This window comes from Delphinapterus leucas, chromosome 5 (genome assembly GCF_059928025.1).
Source record: "Delphinapterus leucas isolate spDelLeu-1000000601 "Yukka" chromosome 5, BTC_Dleu_Yukka2, whole genome shotgun sequence".
NCBI lineage: Eukaryota > Metazoa > Chordata > Mammalia > Artiodactyla > Monodontidae > Delphinapterus > Delphinapterus leucas.
This window is the reverse complement of record NC_143133.1, coordinates 86826998-86851919: the sequence shown is the minus strand read 5'-3', so window position 1 is coordinate 86851919 and position 24922 is coordinate 86826998. Positions and strand designations below refer to the sequence as shown.

The following is a 24922-nucleotide window of genomic DNA, read 5'->3' as shown; positions in this document are numbered from 1 at the left end:
GACTAGATGGAAGGGACATTTTAGATACCTGGAAGCCTTGTCAGAAATAACTCCCTCCTAGGGAATTCCCTGGCAGTCCAGGGGTTGCGAGATACCTGGAAGCCTTGTCAGAAATAACTCCCTTCTAGGGAATTCCCTGGCAGTCCAGGGGTTGCAACTCTGTGCTTCCACTGCAGGGGGCATGGGCTCAATCCCTGGTTGGGGAACTAAGATCCCACATGCCATGTGACACCCCCCAAAAAAAGAACAGTGCATTTTGACAGTATGGAGGTTCCTTTAAACACTAAAAATAGAATTACCGTATGACCCAGCAATCCCACTACTGGGCATATACCCTGAGAAAAACATAATTCAAAAAGACACAGCACCCCAATGTTCACTGCAGTGCTATTTACAATAGCCAGGTCATGGAAGCAACCTAAATGTCCATCGACAGACAAATGGATAAAGAAGATGTGGTACATATATACAATAGAATATTACTCAGCCATAAAAATGAATGAAATTGGGTCATTTGTAGAGACGTGGATGGACCTAGAGACTGTCATACAGAGTGAAGTAAGCCAGAAAGAAAAACAAATATCGTAAATTAACACATATATGTGGAATCTAGAAATATGGTACAGATGAACCGGTTTGCAAGGCAGAAACAGAGACAGAGATGTAGAGAACAAACGTATGGATACCCAGGGGGAAAGTGGGGCGGTGAGGGGGGGATGAATTGGGAGATTGGGATTGACATATATACTCTAATATGTATACAGTAGATAACTAAGAAGAACCTGCTGTATAGCACAGGGAAATCCACTTCACTGTACAGTAGAAACTAATACAACATTGTAAAACAGCTATACCCCAATAAAAAAAATTTTTTTAATTAAAAAAAGAAATAACTCCCTTGTATTTCAAGTTAGACACTAAAGGCAGAAAATCCAAATAAGAAGATAATGCCTTAGGAATTCAAAGGAAAGGGCAGACACAAGAGATACTTAGAAGGAAAAACCAACAGGACTCAGTGAGTGGCTGATTATGGGAGAAAAAGAATAGGGAAGAATCAAGGATTACTGAGATTTTGATTATACAGGTAAGAGGATGATGGGGACTCCGTGCTCACAACACCTCTATAGAAATGTGATGAAAAGTCAAGCAACACTCCCCATCCATGGGAAAGTTATTAAAAGAACCCAACATTCCTGCTTCCAGATTGTGGTCATGGAAGAATTCCAGAGAATTTATTTATAGAATATACCCATGGTCCCCCATGGTCCCACATCCCAACTTCTGCATCAACAGTTCAAACCCATAAAGCCCTGAATCTAAATCCCTGGTATTAAGAACCCATATAGTCCTTTAAGAATCTTTTTTTTTTCTGATATGAGAAATTTCCTGAACAGAATACCATTTCAAGAAGATCCCTACCAGTATCTTTCATTTTTTCAGTGCATTCCAATCACACACATTCTCACACACATACTCACAAATACACTCACACCCCCAAGCTTCCAATCTTATCCTTGAACCCAAACCACAGGATGAGTCCTGCCTTCTGCTGAGGAAGTAATACCTGTGACAGATAGTCATTTACACCCCCTTCGCTTCTCTGGAGTATACTTCACATCTTAAATTCCATATACAGCTCTAGTTTTCCCCCATTTTCCACCTCAAGTCACAGTCTCTTTTTAGCCCTGAGTACCCCAGCACCTGGAGCACAGTGGAACCCTCTGAGGCCTCTTGAACTCATGAGTCACTATAAATAGCAGCAACATCAACTCTCCCATGACACACGTAAATGCACTATTCATAACATCTCACAGCATGATAAAATGAAATAACTATTGTAATAGAATAGGCAGAGGCAGCGAGAAATGACACTCTTCCATAGTGTAAAGGACTGCCACTTGGAGGCCACTTCAAGGTGATTTCAAGAGAACTGCGTTTCCAAAATGCAAGGCTCCCTAAGAGGTTTATATAGTTAACCAACTGGAGAAGGCAGAAGAGCTAAGACACAGTGCTCCTGTACTCGTCAGCATCACAGAGGAATAAACAGCAATTATTTGTACCACACAAAACACAACATTGTTGAGCCAGCTTTGTGCCACCAAAAACAGAAGTATGCCAAACATTTTTCCTCTCTGCACAGCACTGCCTTTGAGTTGCTGATGCGTCCCACCCAACTGCCCTTCTTAACCAGATTAATTTCACTGAGAAACACAAAGAAAGAGCCAGAAAGAGATCCTTTTCAGGAAAGAAGGAACAGCCCATTTGCTTGCTGGGGCCCAGAAGTGGGAATTCCAACTGTTGACTGAAGTCAAGGGCACATTTGGTAAGCAGAGTCACTTGCTAGTGGCCCTATGTTACACAAAGGCACAGCACAATAGGTATCACCTCTGCCCCGTGAAAGTCTTATTTCCTTGGTCCTTTCACCTGCCAGCCAGCATCCAGCCTGTACCACTGGCAAGTTAAGAGACTTAGCTCTCCCAAAGATGCCTTTGGGAGCCAGGAGCCAAGCTGACAGCCAAAGCAAAGGAAGAACTAGTGGGATTTTACAGTAGAAAAGGCCATAAGAGCTTAAAAAGCAGTGATTAATGTTCACAGGGAATTAATCTCTGCAAAGTTTTAGTCTGAAGCTTTGGCATTACCTGTGTACAATGGATGGGAAAAGATGAGCTTGAAGAAAATGTTCAGAATAACCCAAAATAATAATTGCTAACCAGATACACTTCCCATTTAATACTCAGAGCACTATGAAGTAACCTCTGTCGTTATTCCCTTTTTACAGGAGAGGAAACAGCACAGAGAGCTTAACTATCTTGCCAAGGCCACGCTGCTGGTATGAGCTGGGATTCGAACTCTGTGTGGCTTGAATATGTGCTCCTAACTGATATGATACACTTCCAGTAAAATTCCATCACAAGTGGCCCTTCTGAAAAGGCAAACTTTAAGTTTTCAATTACTTTTAAATACCAAAAGCCTTTGTTTCAGACCTAAAGTACTTCCTCCTACGTACATAAGATGAAAGATAGAGAAGAGGATGAAAAAGATGGTATATTTCTTTTGTGTTTTGTTTCCTAACAGGGACAGAATCTACCTCCTTTCACATACATTCCGAAGACTCCCTTCTCTCCTACATACTGCTTCATTTGGGGGATACACAAATGGCACACAGAAAATTTTTAAAATCTTACTTTGTGATATCAGCATTAAGGGTCTTGCCTAAAAACATTTAAGAATCAAGAAAAAGTAGGAATGCACCCAGAAGAATGAGGTCAGGTGTGGGGAGGGCGCAGCAGTGTGTGTGCGCTGGGAAAAGGGGAAGTCAAATGACAAAACCCCAAATAATCTTGGCTCTTATGAAAAGGTACTCTGTTCATTTCCCCGGAAGCACCGAACAAAAGCAGCTGCCCATTTCTCTGCTTCAGTTTCCTGACTATAACCGGATCACCAATGGGCACCCATTGTTCCAGGCTCACAGAACAATGTTCACTAGCATAAATGCATCAGTTCTGGTACACATCCAAAGAGCTAAGAAAGAATACCACAAGACTGAATGAGTGTCTGTGTGCGCATACCCAGCGACCAGATTCCACCACGGGCAAGACATAGGTGTGCGAGGCAGTTAGCACCGCCCAGCGCCGATGCATGTGCAAGCTTGTCAAGAGATATACTACACATCAGACCACTATGCTGAACAGGATGTTCTGCTTGTAGCTCTGTTTCCCAACATTCTACACATCTTCAGAGTCTCTGCAGTCACAGAGCAGCCTGTGATTCCCCCATAAGCATCCCAGGGCACTAACAAAACGCAAAGCACAGAGGTGAGAACCATCGATGGAAGGTCGCTGCACTGTGTTTGCAGAGCCTAGCTCATCCAGGACCACCTTCCCACCCAGAATGGGCAACCCTCAGAGGATGGCAGCTGCTAACTTAGGGGGAAAAAAAGTGTATGGTGGGGGAGGCGAAAGGATTATTTTTAAGGAAGAGCACAATCTAGCTTTTCTCTCCACCACCTACTCCACACACCACCTCCTCGTTCCCTTGTCTCTCCTCCTGCCTGCTCTTCCATTTCACTTGTCTCCCCCAGCCTCTCTCCCCATTGCTCATGCCACACTTCTCACATGTGCTTTCTTCTCTGTGTCCCAAGCTGAGACACCAGCTCAGACACCACACTGAGAAGAGCAGCTGTGTGAGGACTCAGAGCTGCCACTGAGCTCGGAGGGGAAACGAGGGTGGCTAGCCTCCTCCTCAAAGCTCCAGATGCATGAGATTCAAAATGTGCTTCCACTCTTTAGAAGCCCTGTCTTGAGACCAGAGCCACAGAGAAGAGAAAAAAGCATCTGTGTTATAAGTTAAATGAACCCGTTAATTATGTCATCTTCCTAATGTGCCTAAATACTGGAGGATATTTGGCTTACGTCTTGTTATAAATGTCCTTTACTATTCATTCTGTGCCTCCTTAATATGGCTTCTGAAGCTGAGCTGCCATTCTCGTCCGGAAGAGTAAGCATTTTTTTTTTCTTTTTTTTTTGCAGTACATGGGCCTCTCACTGCTGTGGCCTCTCCCGTTGCGGGGCACAGGCTCCGGACGCGCAGGCTCAGTGGCCATGGCTCATGGGCCCAGCTGCTCCGCAGCATGTGGGATCTTCCCGGACCAAGGCACGAACCCGTGTCCCCTGCATCGGCAGGCGGACTCTCAACCACTGTGCCACCAGGGAAGCCCCGGAATAGTAAGCATTTTTAAATGTATGGGATGAATCCATGTGCTCTGTGGATCAATCTCTTCCATCACCTGTGGGTGACGAGCAACTCAACACACTCAGGAGTCGTGTACCCAGACCAAAGTACCACTTTAGCAATAGTTAAAATAATGAGGCACTTCCCAAAGTAGCATAATTAAAAGTTAGGACCAGATTGAAATGGCAAGAGAAAAAGGCAGAGCAGGGAAATATAAAAGATCATGTGTGAGGATTAAAAACCAGAAAATCAACTGGATCTTTACCTATAATGTGGGAAACAGACCAACAGAAGCAATGTCTTCCGCTGTAGTAATCAACTGCTCTTCAATAAGCATTTATTAGGCACATATATACTATGTAACAGACACTGTACTAGGTGCCAGAGATAACATAGGTGAACAAAACAAACCTGATCCTAGCTCTCAGGGAGCTTACGATGTACCATCAGCACAAGACAAAACTGTAGGCTAACAAAGTCCCAAAGTGAAACATGTATTATGAAGGAAAGAGATAAGAAGTGAGGGGGGCTAACACTGGAGAACCTACGTCAGAGAGAGCAGTAGGAAAAGGCCTCTCTGAAGAGACCAAACTTTAAAGCTGGAACATAAAGGGAGAGAAAAGCTAACTGGGGCCAGAATGAGTGACCATTCCAGAAAGAAGGGATTGCATGAGCAAAGGTCCTAAGGCAGAAAAGGTTTGGGCACCACTGAAAAAAATCACCGTGGCTGAATTAAAGTGAACAAGGAGCAAATAACACAAAGGACTCTGGTGAGACACTGTGGGCCCTAACGCCCAACCGAGATTTCATTCTAAGGAGTGAACGGCATGACCCAATTTAAACTTCATGATGATCACTGCTGCCACTGTGTGGGAAGAGACTTGAAAGGCGGAGTCTGTTGCAGTTGCCTTAAGCAAGAAATAAGGATTCCCTGGACCACAATGTGGCAGCCAAACCAAAAAAGAGTAGACAGATTCAGACATATTTTAGAAGTAGAACCAACAGAAGTCATTGATGGATTGCATATGGAGGTGACAGCAAGGAAAAAAAATCAGAGATGATTCTCATCAAGTTACTCTATTTCCATGTGGGGCTTCTTCAGAAGTTACAAGCATGACCTGCTACAATGCCAGGCCCTTGCAAGAATCTAGTCTAGAGGACCTGGTATGTCTGTAAACATAAGTTAACTCAAAAACCCAAGATCCAAGAACAACATAAACTGGGTGGGGCTGTTCCTGACAGACAGTAATGGCAGGTATTTCAGTGAGTTTTCCCATAAGAATTTTATCTTCATGTTGGTGTCAGAGCCCTGTAGCTTCCCCCAAATCACAGATTTAAACGTCTTTCCATATCTGAGTGCAATAATCTTAAATAGAATTGCACCAGATAAACCAGCGACCAATCTCGTTAGTCTCCATGATAAGCAGTGGAGAAAATACGGTAATTTCTAAGAGGATCTTCATGTCAAATTGGATGCCTCATGTCAAATATGTCACAGGCATATGACAGCATAACTTAGTGACTAGCAGAAAGTAACAACTATAAAATACAAATTTATAAATCATTTCTTTATTATCATTGTCCTTAACAATGATGTCTCCATAGGATCGCTTCAGAAACCAAGTATACAACCCAATCCAGTACTCCCCAGGGAGGACACCTCTGAGGGTAAAGAGAATGAACTGCCTTCCTTATTTTACATGTTGTACTCAAACTGGTCCCCCAAATGCCACAGAAAGCCACAGGACCCCCATGGGAGAGACAGGTTCAGTCTCAGTACCTTTCTGACCTGTTTATTCACTATTACCTTCTTGAGTATTACTGGCATTGTTTCCACTGCCCTTCCTGAAAAGCTATTACATAATTATCATCTCAAAATCCCTTGGCCCACTTGTGTAGGTGAGCATCTCTTTCCTTTTTAGTATTTATAGTGATGATGCACTCTTGTTCTTAAATTGCAGAATGAGAGATTATGAGAGAGAGAGAGGGAGACAGAGAGAGACAGAGAGACAGATCACACACACACACACACACACACACAGTGGAGACGCACCTCTGATTCTGGCTTAGGCCTTGCCAAAACAGATAGCAAATGGAGATAAATAGTAGTAATTTATTTGGAAAGGGATGTTATCTTTTGTTCCTCCAGACTATTAACTGTGAACTTTTTTGGCTGCATGTCAAGGAGTTTGCTTGAAACAGACCCCATTTTTTTAGTCAACATATGAACAGTTCCTTTCAGAAAGGCTCTCCCCCAACATTCCAGTGAAAAGCACAGAACTCTTGCCTCCTGCCCTCTGGTCCCATCTAAGTCTTAAATTTATTCCAACACTTTAAAATTATAATATAGTGGAACATCTCCAAACTGCCCTCAAAACTTTCCTCTTCAATTTGGTGGTCCACCTGATGGCTCCTCTCAGCATAAGTACCTCTCTAGCTGCTAAGCCACCTGTTCAGCTCCAGGAGAGAGACTATAAAAAAAAATTCACAGATCCACACCACACTTCACACCCTCTTTAATTTAACTCTGTAAATTCACTTTTCAACACACCTGAGCTGTTAATTCTAATTTGGCCTCTCATCACCTGCAAAGACTGAACTGGATCTTTATCTCCACCACCCATAATAAAGCGTTCTATTGCAGGTTCCAGACTTCTGCAAGTGTAGCAAAGAGAGGAAGAACTGTGCTGAGAGCTCTGCCAACATGAAAAGCTGTCACTATGTAACTCCTGTTGGGGAATCTTCCCAAATTGGCATATGTTTCTACTGCTTCTCCCTTCTACAGCATATATTCATGTTCCCTTCAGCCACAAAGCTGCCCAGATAGCCAAACGTTCTCCATATCAAAAGGAACCAAAGCAAGAGACACCTACACCTAAACACACATCCACCCTAGCGCTTGAATCCAAGGATGTGCTTTGACCTCCTGCTATTCTGTTCCTAATAACACCTCTATCCAAAGTATGATATCTAATAGGTTCAACCTTTCAAGAGCTGTGTCACTCTATATCCTTCTCTGATTTTCAGGATGCTTTCCCACTATTCCTTTTTAAATCAACCTGGCTAAATGTCACCTATATTCCTATAAATGTCATATATATATATATATATATATATATTTCTCATCTTGACCTACTATCTTAATACAACCTATTGCTAAGCAGGAACAATCCAAAAATTTCTTGAAGAATCTCCCAGTTACTGTTGATAACTGCAGTTAAATACCATCTATAACATTCTGTCCTCCTTCCCTAGTCAAAACACACAACCACGCCTAAACTCTGTCACATCTTTTCTGACCAGCTCATAATTTTACCAGATCTCCTCCTAGACCAACCTGCTGGGACAAGAAAAGTCTCTCCAGAGACATTACGCTTTAGAGGCCACCACTCCAGTATCGCTGCGTCCCTCCCTGTTAGCCACAAGATCTTGACACGTGTCTTTCCCCAGGCTGCGGGAGTGGAGCAGAGAGAGGCACCCACACCCAGGGAGTACTCACTGAGAGGCTTTAGGATGCTGCTACTGGACTCATCCACGTTCTCCACATCGGACTTGTCAGAGTAGTTCTCAGAGATTCTCTCCTTTTCCTTCTTTTCTCTGTGCCCTGCCTTTCTCTTGTGACGTCTCCTTCTCCTGTAGCTCTTTGGCACATGGACCCCGATGTAGATGGTGTGGTGGCCTGAGGAAGGTACACAAATCACCAGTCATTTCAAATCACAGTCTCCGCTGCACAGAAATTGCACAAGACCCACAGGTCAGAAAAAAATGTCTATGAATTCAACACTACCATTCCATATTTGACAAATAAACTGGAAAAATAAAATCTTCTCCCAATTTTCATTGCGCTAGACTGTAAATCAACCTGTTGGTTGGCACTAGGATTCAGTGATGGTGTGCTCTAATTCTATCCAGAGAGACCTCTTTGTTTAGGAAAGTCAAAGAATACTGAACCGGAAATCAGGAATCCTTGATTCTGGTCATACCTCTGCCATCAATGAGCTATCTGACCTTGAGCCTGTCCCTTAGCCATTCCAGGCCTCAATCTCATCATTTATATAAAGAGAGGCTTAAACTGGGTAATCCCTAGAGGCCCTTCCAGTGCTAACTTTCCTGGAATCTATGATTATACTGAACACAGTGATGAAAAAGGAGCTCTTGGAACTGTAGGGGGGGCGGGGGTAGGGGGGAGATCTAACTCAAAGGTCAAGAGGTCATTCTGCGGGGTATAAGGTTTTACACTAAAACTTTTTTTACCCAATCAGCAGAATAGAGACTTAGAACTGGGACAAACTAAGAAAAAATAAGACATACTTGGAGAGAAAATTTTAGAAATACTCAAATGTTCACACTAGGAAACAGCTAAAATGAATGTCGGCTACAGTGCCATTCTCATTTTTCTTTTTTCGTTTGCAAAAGTTTCTAAAAACTGGTTGTTGCAGTGATAAAAATAAACCCAGCCCAGTAAAGATTGCCTTGAAGAGAAGGGCATGAGGAAAAAAGATTGTGAAATGCTTTTAGTTCTCTAGATGGAAGGAGCTGCAAAACTGACAAGTGGTATTATTTTTACAAAATCTGATAAGACAGAAAAAAAAAGGGAACTCAAAGTTCTACATTTTTTTTTTAATCGGAAAACTTTTACTTTCACTTTATATACGGTCTAACTTCTGAATGCGGGAACCACCATTTCGGAAGTAATGTGAAAACTACTTTTTTTTTTGAATTGCAAAAAAGATGAGATAATCTACGGATTTCCTTTCCCATTCTGGCATTATTCCTTGATGACCACTTTACAGTGCTGCAGACAATATCACACACCCACATGCAATACACATACATGCAAATGTCTGATGTAAATGCTGTGAATTCCTTTCCACGGTAACTCATCAGGCATATCTAAAAACACCATAATCCACAGGGTTGTTCCCTTAAACTGGAAGGATTAAAACAATTATATCAAGAAAGAGGTTCCAACCAAGGAATGCAGAACTCTAGGTTAATGGGTAAGCATTCAAAAGAAAATATCTCATACTTGGAATGAAGTTGGAGGCATCTACATAAAACATGAAGCACCAGCCCCCAGCACACACACAGATATGCACACAGACACACACGCCAACTCAACTACTAAAAAGCACAGTGAAATTCCCCTCACAGAATGTGTGCCAATGAGAAATTTATCATGTCTAACCATTTACAAGCAAATTGTTCTCATGGGAAAGCTATATTATACTAGGAAGTAGGAAATGTCTCAGAAACAATGTGAATTAAGAAACAGTGTCAATTGTTTCCTGCCCTCCAGTTACTGAGGGAGTCCTGCAGCTTTATCTCAAGTCACACAATATATGTAAGCAAAGCCAACCAATTTCTTCAGTAAATCAAACTCTGAAAGCTTGATTGCCTTCGTTCAAGAAATAGGAAAACATCATGAAAAAAACTAAGAGGTTGAAAAAAATTTTTTTAACCTGTCACATTAAACATTTTCTTATTTTGTTATACAGCAGAAACTAACACACCATTGTAAAGAATTATACTCCAAAAAGATGTTCAAAAACATATTTTCTTATTAAAAAATGGTAACCAAGCAATAAAAAAAAATGTAGTGGCTAAGCAACATGAGTCAAATTGATGTTACATAGAAAGATTTTTTTTAATGTATTTACACCAATCTGCATAGTATATTTGATAAATCATTTAAAAGACAGTTTACATGGGCTGATAAGATTTTAAGGTAAGATTTCTGGCTATAAAGTGTTGTTGTCAACCCAACAAAAGAGTTGGGACGATTCAGAAGGTGAGTTTTCAAAGCCCAGGAGAGAAAGGTACCTTACCTTCAGAAACCTAACCGGAGTCGTCATCACCATAAAAATGGTACCACTGTATACGCATCATGATCACAGGCCTCCTCCCTGCCTTAGGAATAAGATTCAGCTTATCCCCATCTCCTCCTGCCCCTCCCTCAGATGCTCCCCCAACCCCGCCGACTTTCCCACAGGTGGGGAAGTTTCAGACACGATGCTGCACCATGAAGCCCAGGTACCAACAGTGAATATGGTTCCTTTTAAGACAGCCCGGGGCTTCCCTGGTGGCGCAGTGGTTGAGAGTCCACCTGCCGATGCAGTGGACACGGGTTCGTGCCCCAGTCCGGGAAGATCCTACATACTGTGGAGCAGCTGGGCCCGTGAGCCATGGCCGCTGGGCCTGCGCGTCCAGAGCCCGTGCTCCGCAACGGGAGAGGCCACAACAGGGAGAGGCCAGCGTACCGCAAAAAAAAAAAAAAAAAAAAAAAAGACAGCCCCTATTTCAGACATTTTTATCAGCTTTATTAAGGTATAATTCTTCACATACCATAAAGTTCACTCATTTTAAGGGTTCATATTCAATGACTTTTAGTATATTTACAGCGCTGGGCAAGCATCACCATAATCCAATTTCAGAACCTGTCGACCAATCCAAAAAGATCCCTCATGCTCATCTGCAGTCACTCTCTGTTCCCTGTTCCCACTCCTATCCCTTACTAACACTCTTAGGCTTTTTTTTTTTTTGCGGTACATGGGCCTCTCACTGTTGTGGCCTCTCCCGTTGCAGAGCACAGGCTCCGGACGCGCAGCCTCAACAGCCATGGCTCACGGGCCCAGCCGCTCTGCGGCATGTGGGATCTTCCCGGACCAGGGCATGAACCCGTGTCCCCTGCATCGGCAGGTGGACTCTCAACCACTGCACCACCAGGGAAGCCCTCTTAGGCGTATTTTTATACTCTCAGTGATGGCCTCTGGGAAGCTACAATTCTCTGGTAACCACACGGCTATGAATTTTGGGGGGGATCCTTACAGCACAGTAAAATAGAATACGCCTTGGGTGAGGAAGCTCTCGCCTTCCAAGAGCTGCCAAACGAAACCAGGGCACTGAGCTGAGCAATTCAAAATGCAAAGCATTTTCCTTTTCCTCTCGTACATTACTGGTAACTACATTTTCCTTTTCTGTCTTTGTTCAGATAAAGGAAAAGGAACAGCGTCCTGAGGTTAAACAAGCCTTTAGGACCTCAGAGACAGTGTTTGTGTTTCATCAATTACTTCTCAACCTCTTTTCATTTCAGCTTCTTTGCCCACCAGAAGAGAGGAAGGCAGCCTCACTTTGGTGACTGGGGGAAAGGCATGCTTTCTCAAAATGATGACCAAATCGTTCATAAGCTGTATGTGCTAAGTACCAAAAATACCAGAAATAAAATAAGCTGGAATGAAAGCATTCTTACCACCTCCACAAAATACCTGTCTTTAGAGTCAATAGAAGCAGCATTACTGATTTTAAAAAAAAATGCTGTTGTTGATAAGAATATCATAGGTGATCTCAATATTTATTTTCATTAAAATATCTTTACCTGTCTCAGAGATAGGCCATGAAGATTGATGGCTATTTTTAAAATTACAACTCCCCAAATGACACCAAGCGGTGGAAGGTGTAGTATTATTTTACATGTAAAATGCAAAGGAGAAACTTGATAGACAAGATTTCTAATTCAACAAGAGTCTACAAAACAGTAAGATGCTCAGAGAATCAGGGACGATTACCTGCTTAATTTATGAGTGAATTTTAGGCGCAAAAGAAAAAAAATTCTCTGGTAGAAATGTCAGTAAAAACTTCTTCCAAAGATAATGTAAAAAGAAGAAGGAGCAAAAAAAAAATTTTAATAGGTAGAATTCAAAAGGAAATGGTGATTATTTTAAATGTTATTAAAATAAAGGTTACATTCTTGCTACTCAAAATTTTGTAAAGTAAAACTACTGGAATCTACATTTGACAGTGTTCACTTAGGTGTGAGTCAAAGGGCATTCAGTCCTTGATTTGGCAGTGGCCTCAGTAACATGTGTTCAAATAAATACCCCGCATGCCTTTCTCTGACAGATGGTGCAAGTTCCCAACAAACTCTAAATGTCTTGGGAATATCTCACAATCCATCCACAGCCAGTACTACTGGGAAGAAAACATGGCTTTCCTGGTTATCTCTGACCATCAGAAATCATCACTAGGTGATCCCTGTTTCTTCCATCCTCACGTGCTCCACCTCAGGTGAAAGCAGAAGTCCTGCCATGTTATCATGTCCACTTCTCCCAATTCCTAAAATATTTCTAAACTAACAGCACTGAGAGCTGCTATCATGATTTCAGGCCACCAGAGAACTTTTACAGCTAGTAACTCTGTAGCCATTCATGTTAAAGAGGCTTTCACATATACCCACTTCCCTACCAATGATGATTTAGGACTTTGTAGAATCAAATCCATCAAATGAGCCAAACTAAAATTTTTGCAGTGGACTGAGTGGTTAACAACATATGCCTCTCTATGCAGGATAGATCATTAGCTCCTTTAGGAAACATGGTGCTGTGTTTATACATACAGACGATAGCAGCCATTTATGGAATTCTTACAAATATGCCAGGTTCTGGCTAGGTCTCCTACTTCTATTACCTCATGCAATCCTCACAACTGCACGAATTAAATACTGTCATTATCCCCATTGTACAGGCAAAGAAACCAAGGTTCAGGGAAGTCAAGGATATTGTCACCAGCTAACCCATAAAATCCCACAGGAGAAATATCTCTCAGGTCTCAACATCAAGAAGAGTGAGTGCTTCATTACTGCTTTGGTGGTGCTTTGTTTGTTTTTAGGGTGGGTTTTTTTTTTTTTGTAATGTACACTATATTTACACTACCTTATAATTGACTGTGTTTCCTTCCTCATGCTGACTGCTAGAAATAGAAGAGACAAATCTCGGGCCAACCGGTAGTAGGTAGACAGAGTTTCGTGACGTGAATTTTAAACATGAACCTTGCTATTCCAACTTTTTACCCGTTATTTTCCCTTCACATTAAACCTTTTTGGAATAAAGCAGTATGTAAATATTTTTTAAGACCTGAGATGTCAGTACTGGGGGTAGAAGCTGTAGATGGCTGGGGGTGGCTGTGAGGGAAGGTAGATTTCTAGGCAAAGATTCTACTTGTCCTCTGGTGATCCTTTAGCTACAGTTAAATCTATAGGCCTAAATCTCTGCCCAGAAATCTACCTTCCCTCACAGCCACCCCCAGCCTCCTACAGAACTTCTCTAATACTGAGGGATGTTCCCAATTTGATTTTTATCCACATTGTTGCTCTTTCTATAACCAATGGAATTTCTGTTCTCTCCAGTTTGAAGCAAAGATTCCATGACACTTGGCACTTTACATCATTCTTTCAGAACTAATCAGCAATATTCCCCAAATATAAATTAAATTCTGCCTTCTTTGGCTTATCTAAAGAACAAAATTGAGTTATTTGTAGTGAGGTGGATGGACCTAGAGTCTGTCATACAGAGTGAAGTAAAAGAGAAAAACAAATACGGTATGCTAACACATATATATGGAATCTAAAAAAAAAAAAAAATGAAATAAAGATGCAGACCTACTAGAGAACAGACTTCAGGACACGGGGAGGGGGAAGGGTAAGCTGGGACAAAGTGAGAGAGTGGCATGGACATATATACACTACCAAACATAAAATAGATAGCTAGTGGGAAGCAGCCGCATAGCACAGGGAGATCAGCTCGGTGCTTTGTGACAACCTAGAGCGGTGGGATAGGGAGGGTGGGAGGGAGGGAGACGCAAGAGGGAAGAGATATGAGGATATGTGTATATGTATAGCTGATTCACTTTGTTATAAAGCAGAAACTAACACACCACTGTAAAGCAATTATACTCCAATAAAGATGTTAAAAAAAAAAGAGAGGAAGATAAAATAATGATAATTAAAAAAATAAAGTAACCTGGTCTTATGCCAAGACGCCTAAAACACGTTGTAGCTATTGCCGAGGGGGATATAGGGGAGGGAGGCAAATTTAAGAGATATGTATTATTTCTTTTCAATTATGAAAAGAACACTGTTGGAAGAGGAGGCAAAGACCCTGGATGAGCGATAGATTATTAAAAAGATGTTGTGAAGACTTTACTTCTTGGACCAAAACGAATCATGAAGGTTTTTTAGAAGTACATGCATAAGAAACCTTAAACAGAGTCACAGTATCAAGTCCAGATGCCACAGACGTTGTGTGTTTGGCACTTTATATAATAAGAAATAGATCAGTATGTCTAATCCTAAATACTTTAATAAATGAATTGCTAGTGTATTACTCACAAACCCATAAGAGTGTCCATAACCAGTTCTATTAAGAAATAATCATAGCAACACTGCTAATTTACTTGAGCATAAATACCGGTTCATGAAAAGAAAACTCACTTTGAAAGGCATGATGTAATTTTGCAGTGAACAGAGGGTAAGTCAGCCCTTGGTTAGATGTTTGCATGAGGGTCCACACTTCAAACTGACACCACTACTCAGGACAACAGATGATTTTTATTTCTGTATTTTGGATAGGGGCAACTTTTCACATAGAAAAAAAAATAATAATGCATGTGTTTATTAATAGGTAATTGCATGCTACATACGTAATCTATTTATAGACCATTTTGAATGCTGATTAGTAATCTATTTTATTATTAATGCTACCAATTACACTTAGGAGCAGGCATGCAAGTAAATAAATAGTAAAAGTGATGAAAAACAGGGAAATACTTTTCTTCCCACTGAACTGCATGGGAATTTTGTTCACTGAAAGCCTCCCAGAAATCCTTAAGGCAACTTGGGGTTCCCCCAAGCAAGACTGATAAGAAATCTTAGCTTGTTACCTGGTGTTTACTGAGCACAGTACTTTTAATATTTAATATTTGATGCTGATAATCACGATGATGATAACAATCTCTAGGCAAGAACAAACAGCACAAGGAAAAGGTCTCAAACAGGAGATGAGCTTATGGTGACTTAGCTAAATTCTCATCCTAAAGGACAAGCTAAAGCTCAGGAAACTTCTGCACCTGCCTTATAAGTGCTCATTTTTAGCAAAACAGTCCTAATCACAGTGTTTAGGTAAAGGTGAGGACCCTATGACCACACACTGAGGTTAAGTTTCCATTACAGCTTCCATTACTAATAGCTGATAACAGAAGCTAAACTAACCAGCACTGTGTGAAGTCTGAATTAGTGAGTATTTTTTTAAAGAAATGCAACCTTATTATACTCAGTGGTCATTCATTATTTGAAGATATCTAGGCCAGAACAACCTCTTGAAGGCAGTACAGGAACCTACCTTGATGAATAAACAGGACTAAAAATCACCTTATATCATTTATAAACTGCAGCTCCTGAAGTGCTCCACAATCAATAAAAAGCTGCTTCTCCAAAGTAATTTTAACTTTGCTCTAGCAAAACCTCTTTTATATTCATATCTGTAGATATAAAATACCTATATTTATACCTACGGCTATACATTTATATTGAGATTTATATATATATTATATTATGTTCTATTTTATATATATATATAATCTCTATGTATAGAGATAGTTAGGCATTTTTAAGGACAATCCGAATCCAATAGTGTCAATAAAGTGTCTTTTCCAATGTGTCTGGTGCACAAAGGTAAGTGTTGTTCTTATATCTCCCTCCTATTTCCAAAGGGGAAGAAACAAAGTACTATTTCTCCTCCTTCCCACTCCCCTTGAGCCCGGATAATAACTTGTGAACACTCTCTGCCCTCCAGCTAAGGCACTCCGGAACACTCATTCTGCGCAGGACAAAATAGCCAACTTTAGATCAAGTCTAACTCGTCCCTCAGCTGTTTTTTAGTCATTATGCAGAGCTTAACTGTGCAGCAGAGGCAATACCTTCCATAACCTCAATCTTCCCTCACCCGGCCCAGGAACAAATGCCGTGCCATGTCCACCCTGCTCTGGGAGGGTCTCCCCCAGAGCTTTCATGCCGTGAGTGCCGACCCCCAGGGCTCAGGTCTGTTGTCCTTTTACTTGACAGCACAGAGGAGAGTGGAGCCAAAAGGCCTGGGAAGGCCAGAGCCAGGCAGGGCAGGGCTAAGAGCCAAGAGGAGCCACCCAATAGGAAGAGGTGAAACCTTGACTCATCCTGACATCCCAGAACCCCGAAAGAGCTGGAGCATTTTAATGTGCAGTATACATGCAGTCAGACAAAATCCACCTGTGAGCCAAACACAGAGAAATGACAGTTTCCATTATCTCTCTTGTGGTCACCATTTGCACAACTGAATGGCAAGTGGGACTGGAAGAGAGAAAACAATGGCTAATCCAATGGTCATTGATAACCGGATTTGCAATTGCAGCCAGAGAGGCAGCTTAGACAGACACATAAATGCGCACATTCACACTCTCATTCTAACCACATTGTTCATCTCCGACTCTATTCTGGCTTCCCTTTTAGCACTGGCCTAAGCCCTGGCTGGGCAATAGGAAGAGTGGTCTTTAGTCGCTATAGACAGATAATCCACCATATAGTCAATGCACTCACGGCTAATCAGGTATCACTAATATTAGTTCACATAATTCCTTCCTCTCACATACCTGTATATAGGTAAATGAGATGTGGATAATGCCATGGGGCTAAAACAATGACCAAGAACTAGGGAAAGTGCTTCGAGAGACTTAAACGAGCCTAGTTAAGCCCAATCCCAGAATCTTCATGACTATGGTTTTCCACATGCACCCAGAATAGAGGACAACATTCACTGACACTGCAGCTCATAATCAGACTTTTAGAGTTGAAATGACCTTAAAGATCACCTGATTAAACCTCTTCATGTACCAATGAACCAACTAAAGCCAAATAATTAATGACATAGAGGCCGGGACTCTTGGTGCTCCTGGTTATATAAGGTTTCCTTTCCTACTTTCCTACTACCATGGTACCAGTCCCCGACACTACCCCCCATTTTCCATTGTCTGCAAAATACAGTCAAGGAGGGAAAAGGTAATCGATTAGGCCTTTCAAGTTAGCAACTACCTAGAAGACAAAAAGGGCTCAGGAATTCTTGAAAATGTTTCTGTCTTATAACCAGAGAATGACAAGTTTAAATCCACAGCCCTTAGTAACCATAAACGGCCCCAGAACATGAAGACGTTCTGGCTCTGACATCTGTCCTCCCACGAGCATCTGCGGTCATGCAAACAATGAGGCCAGCCAGGCTTCTGCCTTCTTTCTCTCTCACCTTTTCATAAGCTCTCCCAACACCTTTTATTCTTCTCCAGTTAGTTCTTTCTACCCCCTATTCTTCCAGGCGCTTCTTTAAGCTCTCATCCATCTCCTTTTCTAAATTCCTTTCCCGCTCCAGAGGAACCAGACTTCAAGCACACTTTTTTGGAATGAGTACTGCCCTAGGAAAGTCAAGAAGCTTGCCTTCCTTGTACTAGTTCTTCCCAATTACCATCAGCGTTACTGCAAGCAAATCACTTTACCTTCTCCAAGGCTCATCTCTCCATGTGTAAGGTGAGAACGTTGAGCTACATTTTCTTTAAAATCCTTTCTAGCTCTAAAAATTCTACAAGAATTCTAAGTATTCTAATTGGTTAAGTGTAATGGAGCACATAGGGGAAAGGCCAAAAGTTTTCTACTATTTCTCCAGGTCCCTTCGCCACATTTTTTTTTTTTTTTTTGCGGTACGCGGGTCTCTCACTGTTGTGGCCTCTCCCGTTGCGGAGCACAGGCTCTGGACGCGCAGGCTCAGCGGCCATGGCTCACGGGCCCACCCACTCCGCGGCATGTGGGATCTTCCCGGACCGGGGCACAAACCCGTGTCCCCTGCATCGGCAGGCGGACTCTCAACCACTGCGCCACCAGGGAAGCCCCCTTCGCCACTTCTTATGAGGATAGCTTTCTCTTTGGGCACTCTTCAGTCTACTCCGATTTGACTCTTTACTAACCATGCCACCCAGATTGCTAACAAAAGCCACCAAGCACTTTTTTCTGCCAGAGCCACTGGTTACTTTTCGCTCCTCATCTACTTGACTCCAGGCAGCACTCAGCACTGTCGGTCACTGGCTCCTTGCTGAAAATGCTCTTCTCTTGGCCTCAGACACACACTTTTCTTGGTTACCCTCCAGCTTCTATGATTGCTCCTTCTCAGTCTCCAAAGGTTGGCAGAGCAGAGCCCACCCAGTCCTCTTCTCATTCTATTCTCTCCCCTTGGTAATGTCATCCATTCCTACGGCTTGAAATGCTAGCTATCTCCCTGGGATTCCAAAACTTACATCTCCATCCCTTCCCTTTCTTTTTAGCTCCAGTTGTGTAGCCAAGTGCCTGCTTTAGAGTTCTACTTGGATGTCTCACAGGGGCCTCAGACTCAAAAAGCTGAATGCCTACCATCCTCCACTACTATTCCTCCAGTGTTCCCCATCGTACAAATGGCACATAAGTCTCCCAAATTGCTCATAGCACAAATCCAGAAGCAATCACCCCCACCCACCCATCTGTCCATCAGCAAGTCCTGGCAATTCAACCCATCTTTTTGTCCCTCTACTCTAACCCAAAATCATCTCTCAGCTGAATCTTAGCAACAGTGTCTCCACTTTTATCTTTGCCCTGTTGGGAAGCTCTCTCCACCCATGAGCCAAAGAGATATTTTTTAAAATGCAAATTTTGTCTTATCACTTCCCTGCTTACAACCCTCTGCAGTGGCTCCCCAGTGCACCCTCAATAAAATCCTAAATCCTTAGCATAGTATAAAAGGCCATGAATTATCTGGGTTCCATCCACTTCAGGCCACTCTCTCCCTATTCATGTAGTCTAGCCACATGGGCTTTATTTTCACTTCTCAAACAGGTCTACCTCTTTCTCACCACTGGGCCTTCACACACCCTGCCTGGGAGGCTTCCCTCATTCCTGACCTAGCTAACCCTCTTCACCCTTTAGGTCTCAACTTAATGTCACTCTATGGGAGATACATACCTTGGTTTCCCATGTAAACTCACCCACCTACATGATACACTCTCTAAATTATCACATCAAACAACCTTGTGTCCTTAATTAATGACTGGTTTATTTGACCGCACATTAATTATGTCCCTAATTGGAATATATTATCACTTTCAATGATACATATGAGCCTGAAAAAGCAACATATTAAAGCTTATATATCTGCAACTGTTGGTTACCATTTTGATAAGCTTAAAGAAAAAGTTAATAAAAGCACTGTCCATCAGAGTTAGTAAGAAGAGTTAACATAGATATTAACCAACTAATTTGTTAATCACCAGTTATCAGTACTAGCTTTAGTCTGAAAGCATTCTGCAGTCACAGCAAGCACTGGTGAGAAAGGGTTAAGCACAAAGATAAATCACCTGCAAGGAATATAACCAAGGAAGATAACATCTTAAATTTACAGGGTTCATTCTGGGGATTTCAAATTAGTTTCCTTATATCCCTAGCAAGACTAGGAGATAAGGAAGCACCAATGCTGTTTCTTTGTATGAAAAACTGAGATTCAGAAATTAAGTAATTCGTCAATGGCTTACTGCAAATATCAAAGTATTTTTCTGGTGTTATCCAAGAATCCTTAGAGCATCTCTAGCAGGTGGATAAGAAGATAGGTTATTAACTGCACTCTGTACAAAGGAAATATAACCACACAAACATGATTGGCCTCATGTTACCCAGTAAGGCGGGGCAGAGCCAAGAACAGAAATAGGTCCTGAGACTCCTGGTTCCCCACCATGTTCTTTAACCCACAGCAGACTGAATAAAAGTATCTCAACCCAGATACCGACAGAATATGCCAAATACCTATACCCATTGGATTTGACTGTGAGCTTTCATTTAACATCCAAGACATTGTCTTTATTTTTCAACAGGGATAGAATCGTGTTGAAAATTTAATAATCAACTGGAGAGTAGGGTGGTGATTTAACTAATCCATAAATGTGAGATTCTGGCCCTCTAAAGCTGATATGTTGGCCAATTTTACTAAAATTCAAACACTCGTTTTTATTTCCAGAAGTTTTGGCCTTGTAAAAGTTATTGAGTATCCCACCATGAAAAGAGTTGGTAAAATCACGTCCGGAGAGGTTTAAGTAAAGTCTGTTCTCCTTTCAAAGTCAATACAGTATCAAGAAAGGTGAACATGTTGGATATTGCACTTAGGATAGCTGCCTTGTAATTCTAACTCTAAAGAAAGGTAAAAACAATTAACCAGATTTAAAAGCTTTTGCAGCTATTCAGGGAAGGGAGTTATTTAAGTCGCCTCTACTGCTGATTTAATGGATGTCACTCACCACCCTCCCTCCCTTCACCTTCATCCCACCTGGCAATCAGCAGCTTCAGAGGTACAATATTTGGAAGCTCCTGTGAACTCCTGCCATGGCAGGCTCTCACCTCAGTCCCCTAAATGCTATCAGCCAAAAAAGTAAAACAAAACAAAACAAAACCAGATCCCAGCAGTATGCTCACTGGAGCAATGGGAGAGCCTCAACTGAGCTTTATTCAGTTTTATTCCATTCTTACTCTACTCTCCCTCATCAGTCCCAATTTTCAATTCCCCCAGTGACTCTGAATCTTGTAATGATAAAAATGGAGAAATACTTAGCTCAGGTTTGAATACTTGGTATTACTTCTATACTGTTGAATAATCTCATTGAAATGGCACCTAAATTACATAACAGCCAGTAGTGGACAGAATTACCCTAGTCTATGCTGCAGAGCAAGGAAGGGAAAAAAAGAAAATATATATATATACATATTTATACATATTACATATATAATAGACCCTTGAATCCTCCTCATTGGTAGGAAAATATCATACACTTTAATCTGTTTTCCAGAAAAAGTAACTTTGCAGGTTTTATTAGACAGTGGGCATGCATTTGTAATTTACCCTGTATGCAATCATAGTTAGTGTGTCTCTTGAAAAATGAGACAGTTTCACAAACTAGGGGTAATGTCTGTCGGAGCAGACTAACCATGGAAATCAGATCTCACGCCCAGAGCTTAAAGGGAATCAGAATGAGTCCAAAGAGAAATAAACAGCAGGCCTCAGGAAACTTCTCTTGACCTTTCTAGCTTTCCTTTTCCAATACAAGAAGCAGTAGGTAAGCGTGGTTATTAGGAAGGCAAGGGATAGATGCCTTGCTAAGATGAATTAAGCAAATAACAAACATCATTTCGGTCAGTTCGAATTTTTTGGAATGATAATCATCATGGAAAATTATTGGTGAGGGGAATTCCCTGGTGGTCCAGTGGTTAGGACTCTGTGCTTTCACTGTTGTGGGCCCAGGTTCAATCCCTGGTCAGGGAACTAATATCCCACAAGCCACAATGCGCCAAAAAAAAAAAAAATTATTGGTGACAGTGGTATAGTATAAAGCACTCCTATGCCTAATGCCAGGTACAGCAGCATTATTTCTGGTAATTATTTAAACAGTTCTACGGTGAATGACATGTTCTATTATTCTCATTTTACAGAACTGAGAAATTCAAAATCCAAACTCTAAGTTTTGTCCTTCATTTATGCAATGCTTCAGCAACACAGCAAGTTTTAAACTTTTATTTCCAAACCGATGCTTAGCCACTCTGCTTTAATAACACATGAATAACACAAATGACAGAGACTCCCAAAATTAAATATGAAATAATATGTCTCAAAAATATGAGCAGAGGGGCTTCCCTGGTGGCGCAGTGGTTGAGAGTCCGCCTGCCGATGCAGGGGACATGGGTTCGTGCCCCGGTCTGGGAAGATCCCACATGCCGCGGAGCGGCTGGGCCCGTGAGCCATGGCCGCTAAGCCTGCGCGTCCGGAGCCTGTGCTCCGCAACGGGAGAGGCCACAGCAGTGAGAGGCCCGCATACCGCAAAAAAAAATATGAGCAGATACAAAGCTTTGAAAAAGAAACTCAACTATAGACAAAATATGCTCCAAGTGTATTATTTCTGAATCCTTGTAAAACACAACTCAAGTACCAAGTTCAATTTTGTATGCCTCTTGCCATAAAAGAATGTAGTCACCTAGGACAGAAAGTGGCTTCCAGAGGGCTTTAGCCCGTACTACACTACCAGGGAATTCTCTACAACTGGAAAACTCTGGGAAGGGATGTCTGACTCCAGTTTCAGAAACCCATGGAATTATCATCCAAGAAATCTATATACAAATATTTAACGTCACTGACACAGCAGGAGGTGTCAGAGAGCTAAGTATTGCCTGCTTTAGGCCCTCTGGCGGGCTTTCAGCTGGAGCCACAAGGAGAAAGCAGCAGGACACTGGGAAAGGTCTGCGTGGGCTCAACATGCTCTGGGAACCCAAGCATCAACCCTTAAACACCTCACCGCATTTCCTTCAAGCTCTCCAACGTGTGGATACATTGTTTCTTTCAAGAAGCCTTTTCCTTCAGCAATATTTGCCCAAGTATTTCCTCTGTACACACTGTTTCGGAGCAATTAGAGTGAACAGGAGAGAGGAGGTCAGCAAAATGCAACCGGACACTTACATCCTGCGCTCAGAATAGCGCCAGCTTGGACTCAGCCCCTCCCTTCCCAGCTGATAGGTTTTCATTCACTCCTTCTCGGCAATTATGTTTTTGACCATTGTAATTATTAACAAATTTCCACCAGGCCCCACTTTTTCTTTAGCATACTACCTCCTCCAATACACATAAATACATCATCACAATATCCTCTAGTGAAAAATAGGTTTAAGTCATTATGATTTCATGTCTGTAAAATGTTGAGATCCTGACCTCCAAAAATACAAAAGCCACCATTTCATCATTTTAGTCTCTCTCCTTAAAATACAGAGCAGAGGAAGGAAGAAGAATAAGGTTGGAGGTGTTTTAGGGGCTTCTTTTTCTTATCAATATAAATGATATAAATATATCAATGATCTTTGCAAAATCAAATGGGATTAATAGCAAACATAGGATCATCAGAGACTATATCATCTCATTTGACTAAGAGAAGTAAGAGAACCAAATTTCTAACTAAAAAAATTTAAACAAAGATTAGAGGACTAATCTTTGTAAGTAATTCTATATATGCTTCATTTAGTTTATTTACACATTCATTTATTCATTCTCTTTTTTAACAAAATATTTAGTGAACGTCTACTTTGTTCCAGACCCTGTCCAACTTTTTAACTTTTATTTCCCTAAAAATAACCTTCCTGTAAATTCCATGCATTTTCAACCATACTCACTCTCTTAATATCCATCAGTAGACATGAGAATTTGTAGAATTATTCTTCCATTTGGACAGATGGGAGCACACTTCCTTTTGGACTTGGTTTTCAATGGAAGAGGAAAATCACCCCAATATATCATAATGGCATTTAGAGCACCGATCAAACTTCAGAAATGCAGACCCATTTCAGCCAATATTGTCTTGCTGTACTTTATGCTTCCTGAGTCGCTGGGTAGGCTTGATGTTAAGAAAAGGCCCCTCCTCGTGAAGTCAGAGTTGCCAAGGCTTGCCGGGGAGTTACCTAGCCTTGCAGAGCCAAGGCTTTATCTCAAGGATAAGGTGGAGTTTGCTCTTTTTCCCCTATTGCAAAATATGAGAATATTAAGTAATCTGTTTATATCATACAGATCCAAAATCCTGGCTGACTTTTTAATGGATAAAATATCCATAGAATTTCTTCCTCTAGAAAAAGCTACCTGGGATCTTTCTTCCTATCTCAACCCCGGTTCACCCAACAAAGTTTGCCAATTTCCATTAAGTGTGTTTGAAATGAAAAATCAGTCTTGTTCGTCATAGTGGGCATTTCTGGGTCACTCTGGTAATGTCAATTTGTCATTTATAGACCAATTCTGTGGAAATGTCTGGGCGGGAGCCTTTTGGAACAGAAACAAATAAGATATCTGAAATGTTACAAATTTTAAATGAGTTTATCCACAGTAACCACTCTATGCCAAAAATGTTAGCTTTACAAAACACAGTAGAAGGTAGCCACTGAAAGAACAGACATACAAGCCTCTCTTTATTTTAAAGAGTAAATTCGACACTTGGTTTCCTTTCTCAAGAGTATCTTTTTAAACCATTAACACAAATGCACAGGAGGCAAATTATGTGAAAACGAGCTTTAGGTCTTTAAATATATATCTCACACAGATAAATTCATTATTTAAACAGAAGATGACTCCTCTTCTGACTCACTCTATTCTTAGTGAGTTTTGCAGCTGATGGTTTTCTATTGAGTTTTTAGAATGTGGATTAAGTGTCACACCACCCACTGAGAGTAAAGTTGAAGCAGGTGAACTGAGGGTATGGTTGGAAATCTCAACCTGTCTCCCCTGCTCAGAGCTACAGCATTAGAAAGAACTAC

The 24922-nt window shown here is 41.4% G+C and overlaps 1 protein-coding gene across 20 annotated transcripts in view; it reads right to left on the bottom strand.

Moving 5' to 3' along the window:
• The window catches only part of SLC4A4 (solute carrier family 4 member 4), a 350242-nt gene that overhangs the window by 271138 nt on the left and 54182 nt on the right, over positions 1–24922 (bottom strand). For 17 of the 20 annotated variants that reach the window (XR_016393316.1, XR_016393317.1, XM_089912009.1 and 14 more), the window contains exon 3: positions 8231–8410. Coding sequence is in view for 18 of the 20 variants with exons in the window: in XM_089912009.1 (XP_089768135.1) it covers positions 8231–8410 (180 nt within the window). In the remaining 2 variants the exon portion in view is untranslated. Of the gene's footprint in view, positions 1–8230; positions 8411–14995; positions 15345–24922 lie in introns of those variants that run through there. The other 3 variants (XM_089912013.1, XM_089912012.1, XM_089912010.1) reach the window with 2 other exon arrangements.